Consider the following 13,273-nt stretch of genomic DNA (forward strand, 5'->3'; position numbering starts at 1 on the left):
TCCTGGTTGCTAAAATTCGAATATTTAGCCTAATTTCAGTTTGTGACAAAATAAGCAAGTATAATGTAGAGAATCATTGTACCATCTAAACCGCTGGGAAATATATTTTTCATAACCCCAAATATTATATTTTAAGCTGTTTGAAGCTGGTGTACAAAACTGAAAGTAAAAGTTGCACAAACAAAACCTAAGAATGGGAAGCATAGAAATAGCACAAATAGAACAGTTCTACCACTTTTTAGACTTTCTTTCAATGAGAGTGATAGATTTATAACAAAAAGTTCTATGTGAATTTAATTGGATCGCCCAAAAAGTTAGATATTGCAGCTTTAATGTGAATAGTGATTAATTTACATTTGTCCCTCAGATTTAAGGTTCACTGTAAAGTGAACTGAACTCTCGTTTTAATTTGGTAAAACTTGAATTTTGTACATTATTTTCTCAAAAGAAACATCTTATAGTCAAATCATTGTGTAGAAGAAGGCAAGCTGATTATACTCTATTTGGCCATTTTCTGGTGTGATGGAAAACTGAGTGTGTCGGGACATAACACGTCAACCCTATTACATATAGGTAGATAGGCTAGAAATGTTTAATAAACAAGTTCACATTTTTGGTTAAATTTGCATTCAATTGCCCCTCCCTGATGCACACAAGCTTCCATATAGTCCTTTTTCTTAACTGAACTTCTTCAGATGGGAAATCATACTTGTTATTAAGTTGAACATGTGCTCTTTATGACAAAATTAGGTTAAATAAGTAGTTACACAGCCAGCATTATTACAGATATGAGACATACAGAGACAGAGATGGACACAGAGAGAAAGACAGACAGTATTAATCCTCACCTCCGACTTGTAGTCAGCTAGGACCCAGGGGAAGACGGGGTACTGCATGAGGTCATTATAGGTTCTACCAGCCAGAGTGTTCAAATGCATCAAGTACTCAAAATTACTAATGTCCCCACGCTGTCAGAGTAAAAGAGCAAACAAACAAACACAATCTGTATTTAGATAATACTGCGCTGTCAGAGAGAACACACACATGCATGATATATCATGTTGATAATACTAGAAGCTGTTAAGAATATCAAAATATGATGTTTGCCACGTTTACAATAAATACAAACTTTTGTCAGTCATAGAAAAACTGAAGTTCTCAGTAGATCACTATCAATGATGTCAAACAGTACAGTACCTGCCATTTCACCTGCGCAGTCTTCTCCATCACTGGAGTCTTCCTGAACAACACAACAACAACAGATCATCAGAATATCAACTGTCAACTGCATTAAGCCACATCCACTAGTTTACATAGGCTACTCGACATGCTCATGTTAGTCATGACCTACAGTACTATTCAAAAGTTTGAACACACCTACTCATTCCAGGGTTTTTCATTATTTTTACTATTTTCTACATTGTAGAATCATAGTGAAGACATCACAACTATGAAATAACACATATGGTATCATGTAGTAACCAAAAAAGTGTTAAACAAATCAAAATGTATTTTATATTAGAGATTCTTCAAAGTAGCCACCCTTTGCCTTGATGACAGCTTTGCACACAGCTTGGCATTCTCTAAACCAGCTTCACCTGGAATGCTTTTCCAACAGTCTTGAAGGAGTTCCCACATATTCTGCGCACTTGTTGACTGCTTTTCCTTCATTCTGCGGTCCAACTCATCCCAAACCATCTCAATTAGGTTGAGGTCTTGTGATTATGGAGGCCAAGTAATCTGGCGCAGCACTCCATCATTCTCCTTCTTGGTCAAATAGCCCTTACATAGCCTGGAGGTGTGACTGTGGTCATTGTCCTGTTGAAAAACAAATGATAGTCCCACTAAGTGCAAACCAGATGGGATGGAGTATCGCTGCAGAATGCTGTGGTAGCTATGCTGGTTAAGTGTGCCTTGAATTCTAAATAAATCACAGACAGTGTCACCAGCAAAGCACCTCCACACCATCACACCTCCTCCTCCATGCTTCACGGTGGGAACCACACGTGGAAATCCTAAGTTCACCTACTCTGCGTCTCACAAAGGCACGGCAGTCGGAACCAAAAATCTCAAATTTGGACTCATCAGACCAAAGGACAGATTTCCACTGGTCTAATGTCCATTGCTTGTGTTTCTTGTCCCAAGCAAGTCTCTTCTTATTATTGGTGTCCTTTCATAGTGGTTTCTTTGCAGCAATTCGACCACGAAGGCCGGATTCACGCAGTCTCCTCTGAACAGTTCATGTTGAGACGTGTCTGTTACTTTAACTCTGTGAAGCATTTATTTGGGCTGCAATTTCTGAGGATGTTAACTCTAATGAACTTATCCTCTGCAGCAAAGGTAACTCTGGGTCTTCCTTTCCTGTGGCGGTCCTCATGAGAGCCAGTTTCATCATAGCGCTTGATGGTTTTTGCGACTGCACTTGAAGAAACTTTCAAAGTTCTTGAAATTTTCAGGAATGACTGACCATCATATCTTAAAGTAATGATGGACTGTCGTTGGACTTGGTCTTATACCAAATAGGGCTATCTTCTGTTTACCACCCCTACCTTGTCACAACACAACTGATTGGCCCAAACACATTTAAAGTAAGAATTAAACTCATTTTAGAGGAATTTAACTAGGATTAATTTAAAACTATGTTTAAAGTTTGGTGCAACAATATTTATAGATAAATCTTGATTTAAACCAGTTTAAGAGTTAATCCATGTTGGTGCAACCCACCGTGAGAGTTATACTTCAAACTTCAGAGCAGAGCAGTGGTGAGTGGGGAGAGGAAAGTTTGTGTGTGAAAGATAGTGTGTGTTACTGTGTGTTTAAAAAAACTAAAACAAGGAGACCCAGCTGTAAGCGTCTTTTAGGGTGTGTTAGGTGAGTTCTCAAAGTAGTGTATGCATCACGTTTCAGGTATGATCCAGATGCAGACAATGTCGAAGAAACAAAAGTTTATTTCTAATGCGGGGCAGGCAAACGACAGGTCAAAGGCAGGTGGGGGTCAGTAATCCAGAGAGGGTGCAAACGGTCCAGAACGCCAGGCAGTCTCAGGGTCAGGGCAGCCAGGGGTCAATAATCCAGTGAGGTGAGACAAGGTATAGAACAGCAGGCAGGCTCAGGGTCACGGCAGGCAGAAAGGGCAAAACAGGACCAAGAAACAGACAGGAGCAGGGGAACAAACGCTGGTAGGTTTCACGAAGAAAACAAACTGGCAACAGACAAACAGAGAAGACAGGTATAAATACACATTGGATAATGGGGAAGATGGGTGACACCCGGAGGGGGGTGGAGACAAGTGCAAAGACATGTGAAACAGATCAGGGTGTGACAGAATGGTATAGTGTAGCGGAGTAGTGTATTGTGCCATCTATGGGTTTACAGGGAATTTGTTATTTTTGTCCCCCAAGACTACACAAATCTTACATAGAATATGATCAGACACTGTTGTTGGTCAAACACAGAACAGGCTACTACTGTATGAGCCAATGCTTTATATTGTTTTTTTGAAACAGGTGCTTGAAGATGTGAAGCCGCTAAGGAGCCTTCACCACACATTGGAAAGGTGCGTGCATGTGTGTGCGCACGTGTATGTATGTGGGTGTGTGTTTCCTGCTTTTCAAAAGAGAATAACTCGCACTAAGCCATAGAGGCATAGAAGTTTCCTCTCCCACTGTTTTCTAATTCAACTGTAATATCATGATCATTAAGCCAGGGTTTAAAAGAGGGGGGGAGACCTGTCAACTACTGAGCACTACTTACACTAAATATCTCATTTTAACAACGAAAGTCTGCAATATAATCATTGTGATAAAGCTACACTGTGTCTATGGCAATCTGATTTGGGAGAACATTACATTTTAACTGCTGCTGAAATTTCCCTCTTACTTTGTGGCAGTAACACACCTGTCTGTCTCTGTCTCTGGGGCAGTAAAATGGCTATAAAGTCAGTTGCTTAGTAACATCATTAAACAAGAGAAACCTTTTCCTGCCCTCCTCTGTAGAGGGAGGGTGCGACTGGGGCGTTGAGAGAGTGTGCATATTTCAGGACTTGACTCTACTCGAAATCTATTTATCCGCATACAAAAGGTGTTTTCAGGTTTGATACTACTATAAACTATACTCTGATGTAGGACACAAAGCATAACAACAGAAGTGGTTTGCAATTGCAAGATGCAGTGCAGGATGCATTTTCTAGGATTGTTAGGAACAGAAAGGGGAATGTTTTAAAAGGTGGAGATTAGGGCTGTGGTGGTCACAAAATTTAGTCAGCCTGTGATTGTCAAGCAAATAACTGGTAATTGACCATTAATTAACATAAACACATTTAGCATCTCCTGGCTTCCACACATAGCCTACAAGCCACTGATGGAACATCTACATTTTAAAAAGTGTAATAAATCCATGTAACATAGCCTACACCTTCACAATAAACCCATGACTTATTTTAGACAGGTCTAAAGAAAAATTAAATGAAGAAAATGTTGTCCATTTCTAGACTCTGAGTTGTCCTTATGTTAGGTCCTGGTCTGGCTATGCCATAAAGCTGTGGGCAACACTAGTTAATTTAGCAGACAAGATTTGCTTAGAATTCCTTGGCATTATTTTATAGTATGAAGAATACAACTGAACAAATCTGAAAAAAATAGAAAGTATATTTTCTCCAAACGATTTGAGAGAGTGTGCACATGCGGCTATTCTGTGTTGAGCGGTTAACCTGTTGGTGATAGGGGGCAGTATTTGCACGGCCGGATAAAAAACATACCCGATTTAATCTGGTTATTACTACTGCCCAGAAACTAGAATATGCATATAATTATTGGCTTTGGATAGAAAACACCCTAAAGTTTCTAAAACTGTTTGAATGGTGTCTGTGAGTATAACAGAACTCATATGGCAGGCAAAAACCTGAGAAGATTCCTTACAGGAAGTGCCCTCTCTGACCATTTCTTGGGCTTCTACACTCTCTTTATTGAAAACTGAGGATCTCTGCTGTAACGTGACACTTCCTACGGCTCCCATAGGCTCTCAGAAGGCGGCAAAACGGTGAATGATGCCTTTGGAGCCCCTGGCTGAAAAACAGTAGCGCATTTGGATAGTGGTCGATCAGAGAACAATGAGACTGGGGCGCGTGCACGAGGCGACACCATGTTTTTATTTTTTCGTCTTTGAACGAAAACAGGGTTTCCCGGTCGGAATATTACCGCTTCTTTACGAGAAAAATCGCATAAAAATTGATTTTAAACAGCGGTTGACATGCTTCGAAGTACGGTAATGGAATATTTAGAATTCTTTTGTCACGAAACGCGTCGGGCGCATCACCCTTCGGATAGTGTCTTGAACGCACGAAAAAAACAGAGGATATTTGAACATAACTATGGATTATTTTGAACCAAACCAACATTTGTTATTGAAGTAGAAGTCCTGGGAGTGCATTCTGATGAAGAACAGCAAAGGTAATCCAATTTTTATTATAGTAAATCGGAGTTTGGTGAGGGCCAAACTTGGTGGGGTTCAAAATAGCTAGCCCGTGATGGCGAGCTATCTACTCAGAATATTGCAAAATGTGCTTTTGCCGAAAAGCTATTTTAAAATCGGACATAGCGATTGCATGAAGGAGTTCTGTATCTATAATTCTTAAAATAATTGTTATGTTTTTTGTGAACGTTTATCGTGAGTAATTTAGTAAATTCACCGGAAGTTTGCGGTGGATATGCTAGTTCTGAACGTCACATGCTAATGTAAAAAGATGGTTTTTGATATAAATATGAACTTGATTGAACAAAACATGCCTGTATTGTATAACATAATGTCCTAGGAGTGTCATCTGATGAAGATCATCAAAGGTTAGTGCTGCATTTAGCTGTGGTTTGGGTTTATGTGACATTATATGCTAGCTTGAAAAATGGGTGTCTGATTATTTCTGGCTGGGTACTCTGCTGACATAATCTAATGTTTTGCTTTCGTTGTAAAGCCTTTTTGAAATCGGACAGTGTGGTTAGATTAACGAGAGTCTTGTCTTTAAAATGGTGTAAAATAGTCATATGTTTGAGAAATTGAAGTAATAGCATTTCTAAGGTATTTGATCAACGCGCCACGGGATTCCACTGGCTGTTGAGTAGGTGGGACGATTTCGTCCCACATACCCTAGAGAGGTTAACAAAGAATTAGGTACTCCTATATGCTTAATTTAGAGTTATTAATGTAACTTTAGTTGTTCTACAAATGTTGGGCTACATGTTTTGATTTTTAATACATTGTAAGGCTGCCTGATGCGACTCTAATGATGATTTGGAAAAAAGTAGCTTGAAAGGCATAAATAGGCTGTACACACTTCATCAGTCTCTCATTCACAATTTGACAAGCACTTGATAATGCCTCACATTTCCCGGCGGAATCCCCTTTGTGTGGCCGTAATGCACCCTAAAAAAATCCATGCCTCTCCCTGAGTGCTGCGTAATCCGAAGTACCTCTCACTCACATAGCACTCCATCACGTGATCAGGTCTCTCTCATAAGCTACAAGTGAATACACACACATCCAGGACGCAACTGCGCACATTGTTTTCCAATTCAGAGGTGCATATTGACGATTTTGGAAGAACTGTCCACATTTCCTTTTCGTCAGCCAACAAGAAGAGTAGGCCTAACGAACACTAGCCTATGTCAATCTACTATCCCCCGTATTACAAAAGTTGACCTATTCTGTGCGAGAAATAAATATTCCAACCATAGTCTGGGACAGTTGTGGGATGGAATAGATCCCAAATTAATACAACCACTCGCATCAATGTTCCAAGATGGCGTAGCAGTGCAGACGAGGTTTGTCGTTCTCGTGTACTTATTTGTATTCTTCGTCTTTTTTTGTATATATATTTCAATTTATTTGCAATCTTTTTTCTATTTTTAAATAAAATATACCTTCCGGTAACCCACCTCACCCAACGTGATACGGATCCTCTATTTTTTTAGACCTTATAGCCAGAACTGCCATCAGAAGCTAACCAGCTAATTAGCTACTAGCTATTTAGTCATTGTCAGCCACTGCTAGCGGCATTTACCTTCCGCACACACACCAGACGTTTTTTTAGCCTGTATAATACTTGCCAGCCTGCCAGTATCATACTGTTTTCTCCACTACAACGCCGGATTCCTGCCGTAAGCCCTGGACTATTACTCCTGATCATCACAGCTAGCTAGCTGCCACCGAGTGACCCAGCCCCGAAGCTTTGGACCTTTGCATCGGATCATTGCAGCTAGCTAGCTGCTACCGAGTGGCTATAGTGGCTAATGCCCCGAAGCTAGCACCAGTTAGCCGCGAGACAGGCGCATCTCCCGGCTAGCAAACAAAATTACTACAACTACAATAACTCTTTCGCCATCTGGCCTGGACCCTTTGTCGACACGGCGCCCCGCCGTACCATCACGACTGGTCTGCCGACGGAACTCCATCCACAGTGCCCTCAACCGGCCTTTGCCGGACGTCGGAGCAGACACTTCTACTAACCCCGGCCTGCTAACTGTAAACTCTGTGTCTCCTGCGTGCTAGCGTAGTAACGACTACCCCGCGGCTTCCCTGTTCCATCTATTGTTGTTCACTGGACCCTATGATCACTTGGCTACATAGCTGATGCCTGCTGGACTGTTCATTAATCACGGTACTCCATGTTGTTTATTTTTTTGTTTATCTGTTGGCCACAGCCTCGAACTCAGGCCCTGTGTGTCGTTAACCGACCCTCTCTGCCCATTCATCGCCATTTTACCGGTTGTTGTTGTCTTAGCTGTTGTCTTACCCATTGTTGTCTTAGCTAGCTCTCCCAATCAACATCTGTGATTGCTTTATGCCTCGCTTTATGTCTCTCTCAAATGTCAATATGCTTTGTATACTGTTGTTTAGGATAGTTATCATTGTTTTAGTTTACTGTGGTGCCCCTAGTCCCACGCAACATGCCTCAGATACCTCCTTTGTCCCACCTCCCACACAAGTGGTGTCCTCACCCAGTATAACTAGTGTGTCCAGAGATGCAACCTCTCTTATCATCACTTGGTGCCTGGGTTTACCTCCAATGTACCCGCACCCCACCCTACCCCTGTCTGTACATTATGCCCTGAATCTATTCCACCTTATCCAGAAATCTGATCCTTTTATTTTCTGTCCCCAACGCACTAGACGACCAGCTTTGATAGCCTTTAGCCATACCCTCATCCTAATCTGTTCCTCGGGTGATGTGGAGGTTAACCCAGGCCCTGCGTGTCACCAGGCACTCTCATTTGTTGACTTCTGTAACTGAAAAAGCCTTGGTTTCATGCATGTTAACATCAGAAGCCTCCTCCCTAAGTTTGTTTTACTCACTGCTTTAGCACACTCCGCCAACCCTAATGTCCTTGCCGTGTTTGAATCCTGGCTTAAGAAGGCCAGCAAAAATTCTGAGATTTCCATACCCAACTACAACATTTTCCATCAAGAGAGAACTGCCAAAGGGGGAAGAGTTGCAATCTACTCCAGAGATAGCCTGCAAAGTTCTGTCATACTTTCCAGGTCTATGCCCAAACAGATTGAGCTTCTACTTTTAAAAATGAGTCTCATTGTTGCCGCCTGTTATAGACCCCCCTCAGCTCCCAGCTGTGCCCTGGACACCATATGTGAATTGATTGCCCCCCATCTATCTTCACAGTTCGTTCTGTTAGGTGACCTAAACTGGGATATGCTTTTAACACCCCGGCAGTCCTACAATCTAAGCTAGATGCCCTCAATCTCACACAAATGATCAAGGAACCCACCATGTACAACCCTAAATCCGTAAACATGGGCACCCTCATAGATATTACCCTGACCAACTTGCCCTCCAAATAGACCTCTGCTGTTTTCAATCAGGATCTCAGCGATCACTGCCTCATTGCCTGCATCCGCTATGGGTCCGCGGTCAAACGACCACCCCTCATCACTGTCAAACGCTCCCTAAATCACTTCTGCGAACAGAACCTTTCTAATCGACATGGCCCAGGTATCCTGGAAGGATATTGACCTCATCCCGTCAGTAGAGGACGCCTGGTCGTTCTTTAAAAGTAATTTCCTCACCATCTTAAATAAGCATGCCCCTTTCAGAAAATGTAGAACTAAGAACAGATATAGCCCTTGGTTCACTCCAGACCTGACTGCCCTCGACCAGCACAAAAACATCCTGTGGCGGACTGCACTAGCATCGAATAGTCCCCGCAATATGCAACTTTTCAGGGAAGTCAGGAAACAACACGCAGTCATTCAGGAAAGCAAAGACTAGCTTTTTCAAACAGAAATTTGCATACTGTAGCTCTAACTCCAAAAAGTTTTGGAACACTGTAAAGTCCATGGAGAATAAGAGCACCTCCTCGCAGCTGCCCACTGCACTGAGGCTAGGTTACACTGTCACCACCAATAAATCCACGATAATCGAGAATTTCAATAAGCATTTCTCTACGGCTGGCCATGCTATCCTCCTGGCTACCCCAACCCCGGCCAACAGCTAAGCACCCCCCGCAGCTACTTGCCCAAACCTCCCCAGCTTCTCCTTCACCCAAATCCAGATAGCAGATGTTCTGAAAGAGCTGCAAAACCTGGACCCGTACAAATTAGCTGGGCTAGACAATCTGGACCCTCTCTTTCTAAAATTATCCACTGCCGTTGTTGCAACCCTTATTACCAGTCTGTTCAACCTCTCTTTCGTATCGTCCGAGATCCCCAAAGATTGGAAAGCTGCCGCGGTCATCCCCCTCTTCAAAGGGGGTGACACTCTAGACCCAAACTGTTATAGACCTATATCCATCCTGCCCTGCCCTGCCTTTCTAAAGTCTTCGAAAGCCAAGTTAATAAACAGATCACTGATAATTTCGAATCTCACCGTACCCTCTCCGCTGTGCAATCCGGTTTCCGACCTGGTCACGGGTGCACCTCAGCCACGCTCAAGGTACTAAACTTGCTGCTGGGGATTCCCTGATCCACCTCTATGCAGACGACACCATTCTGTATACATCTGGCCCTTCTTTGGTCACTGTGTTTACCAACCTCCAAACGAGCTTCAATGCCATACAACACCCCTTCCGTGGTGTCCAACTGATCTTAAACGCCAGTAAAACCAAATGCATGCTTTTCAACCGTTCGCTTCCTGCACCCGCCCGCCCGACTAGCATCACTACTCTGGACGGTCCTGACTTAGAATGTGGACAACTACAAATACCTAGGTGTCTGGCTAGACTGTAAACTCTCCTTCCAGACTCATATTAAACATCTCCAATACAAAATGAAATCTAGAATCAGCTTCCTATTTCGCAACAAAGCCTCATTCACTCACGCTGCCAAACATACCCTCATAAAACTGACCATCCTACCGAACCTCGATTTCGGCGATGTTATTTATAAAATAGCTTCCAATACTCTACTCAGCAAACTGGGTGCAGTCATTTATTTATTTGTTCACAGTGCCATCTGTTTCGTCACCAAAGCCCCTTATACCATCTACCACTGCGACCTGTATGCACTCGTCGGCTGGCCCTCGCTACATATTCGTCGCCAGACCCACTGGCTCCATGTCATCTATAAGTCTATGCTAGGTAAAGCTCCGCCTTATCTCAGCTCACTGGTCACGATAACAACACCCACCCGTAGCATGCGCTCCAGCAGGTATATCTCACTGGTCATCCCCAAAGCCAACACCTCCTTTGGTCGCCTTTCCTTCCAGTTCTCTGCTGCCAATGACTGGAATGAATTGCAAAAATCGCTGAAGCTGAAGACATACATTTCCCTCACTAACTTTAAACATCAGTTATCTGAGCAGCTAACCAATCGCTGCAGCTGTACATAGCCCACCCAATCTACCTACCTCATCCCCATATTGTTTTATTTACTTTTCTGCTCTTTTGCACACCAGTATTTCTACTTGCACATCATCATCTGCACATCTATCACTCCAGTGTTAATTTGCTAAATTGTAATTACTCTGCTACTATGGCCTACTTATTGCCTTACCTCCTCAAACCATTTGCACATACTGTATATAGACTTTCTTTTTTTTCTATTGTGTTATTGACTGTACGCTTGTTTATTCCATGTGTAACTCTGTGTTGTTGTTTGTGTCGCACTGCTTTGCTTTATCTTGGCCAGGTCGCAGTTGTAAATGAGAACTTGTTCTCAACTAGCCTACCTGGTTAAATAAACGTGAAATAAAAAAAATGTAAAAACAATTTTTACGCAATGAGGCTGACACAACAGTTCGGAACGTTTAGCTTAACATGTTGATAAAATATTAGGCTGTGTCTTAACATTATACGCGCAGCAATGCGCACAGAGCAGTATCAATTTCCATTAGCTGGAAAACACCACTATCAAAAGTGACCGCAAATGCAATTATGCATGTAATCTTTAATTATTAAGGCGTATTTTTATGGTGAAAATTATCTTCCCCAAAACTCAGGCGCTGCTTATGTATGCCAGTTAGGCTCTACACCCCTTGTAAAGCGGATTAAGGTGCTTCATTTTAAGAAGTTATTTGGCTACTTTATGGGCTAGGCTACATGAGGTGTGTGACCAGGATTAGAAAAAGTTGCAAAAAAGGCTTTGTTTCTTGCCAATGCTGGGCATCATAAACAAGTGATAACATTTATTTCACAAGTGATAGGCTAATATTGTTACCCATCAGACTATTCCTGATTTAATCATGTCTTTACATATACAAAAAAAATATAATGTGTGAAATTTGTTTTGATTTAGACTGGACCATTATCATGCATGCACCTGTCTCGAAACGGTTGAAGGGGAAAAAATAAATGTCATCTATGCACTTAAAATAGCAAATTGAGGACACTTTTCTAATGGTTCATCTTCATGCCAGCCAGGTAGGCTATACTCCTGTTGTAAAGATAAGCAATGTGCTTAATATTAGGAAAGTTGAGAAGTACTGTAAATATAGTAGGCCTAGCTTATAGAAAGCTGATAGGAACCTCCTTTTTTAAATAGAGGCCATCACTGTGTTTTCTCATGGAATTGCATAGCCTATAGAAATGTTGCACAACATGATTAGATTTTCGTTGACATTTGTATAGATTAGAGGGACAATAGAGTACTGAGTACCAGGCAGTTAGCACATTTGGTAGACTACTAATGACCATCAGCAGCATCAGAGCTTGGAGTAGCCGAAATACCGTGACTAAGCGTTTGCTAGATCAAATCCCCAAGCTGACAAGGTAATAATCTGTTGTTCTGCCCCTGAACAAGGCAGTTAACACACTGTTCCTAGGCCGTCATTGTAAATAAGAATTTGTTCTTAACTGACTTGCCTAGTTTTTTTTTTGAATGACTCGTGACCAACGGTCACCGCAACAGCCCTAGTGGAGATGAGTGTGTGTAATGTGTACCCAGCAAACACAAATAGGTTCTGTGCAAGTTCCCAGAACATTTGTTCGGTCACAGCAAATGTTCTCATAGAATGTTTGTATAAAACATTTGCCTGATGTTGCAGGAACGTTCATAGAACACATTTAACCTGTTAGGGCTAGGGGGCAGTATTGACACGGCTGGATAAAAAACATACCCGATTTAATCTGGTTACCACTCCTACCCAGTAACTAGAATATGCATATACTTATTACATATGGATAGAAAACACCCTAAATTTCTAAAACTGTTTGAATGGTGTCTGTGAGTATAACAGAACTCAAATGGCAGGTCAAAACCTGAGAGATTCCTTTACAGGAAGTGGCCTGTCTGACCATTTCTGGAACTTCTTTGCCATCTCTATCGTTTACTAAGGATCTCTGCTCTAACGTGACACTTCCTACGTCGTCCATAGGCGCTCAGAGCCCGGGAAAAACCTGAATGTCGTCATCCCAGCCCCAGGCTGAAACACATTATCGCCTTTCTCAAGCGAATTACAAATTCCTCAAAAATACAAAAACTTCAATTTTTCAAACATATGACTATTTCACAGCATTTTAAAGACAAGACTCTCCTTTATCTAACCACACAGTCTGATTTCAAAAAGGCTTTACAACGAAAGCAAAACATTAGATTATGTCAGCAGAGTACCAAGCCAGAAATAATCAGACACCCATTTTTCATGCTAGCATATAATGTCACAAAAACCCAGAAGACAGCTAAATGCAGCACTAACCTTTGATGATCTTCATCAGATGACACACCTAGGACATTATGTTATACAATACATGCATGTTTTGTTCAATCAAGTTCATATTTATATCAAAAAACAGCTTTTTACATAAGCATGTGACGTTCAGAACTAGCATACCCCCCG

General features: G+C 41.8%; 1 protein-coding gene across 4 annotated transcripts in view; it reads right to left on the reverse strand.

Annotated features, from left to right (window-relative positions):
• Positions 1-13,273, reverse strand: part of wdfy4 (WDFY family member 4) — a 201,406-nt gene that overhangs the window by 41,340 nt on the left and 146,793 nt on the right. For all 4 annotated transcript variants that reach the window (XM_014198734.3, XM_014198716.3, XM_014198725.3 and 1 more), the window contains exons 51-52: positions 1,198-1,240; positions 849-968 (exon numbers count right to left, since the gene is read on the reverse strand). In XM_014198734.3, the coding sequence (XP_014054209.3) occupies positions 849-968; positions 1,198-1,240 (163 nt within the window). The remainder of the gene's footprint in view (positions 1-848; positions 969-1,197; positions 1,241-13,273) is intronic.

Source organism: Salmo salar, chromosome 01 (assembly GCF_965601325.2).
Source record: "Salmo salar chromosome 01, fSalSal1, whole genome shotgun sequence".
Taxonomy (NCBI): Eukaryota; Metazoa; Chordata; class Actinopteri; order Salmoniformes; family Salmonidae; genus Salmo; species Salmo salar.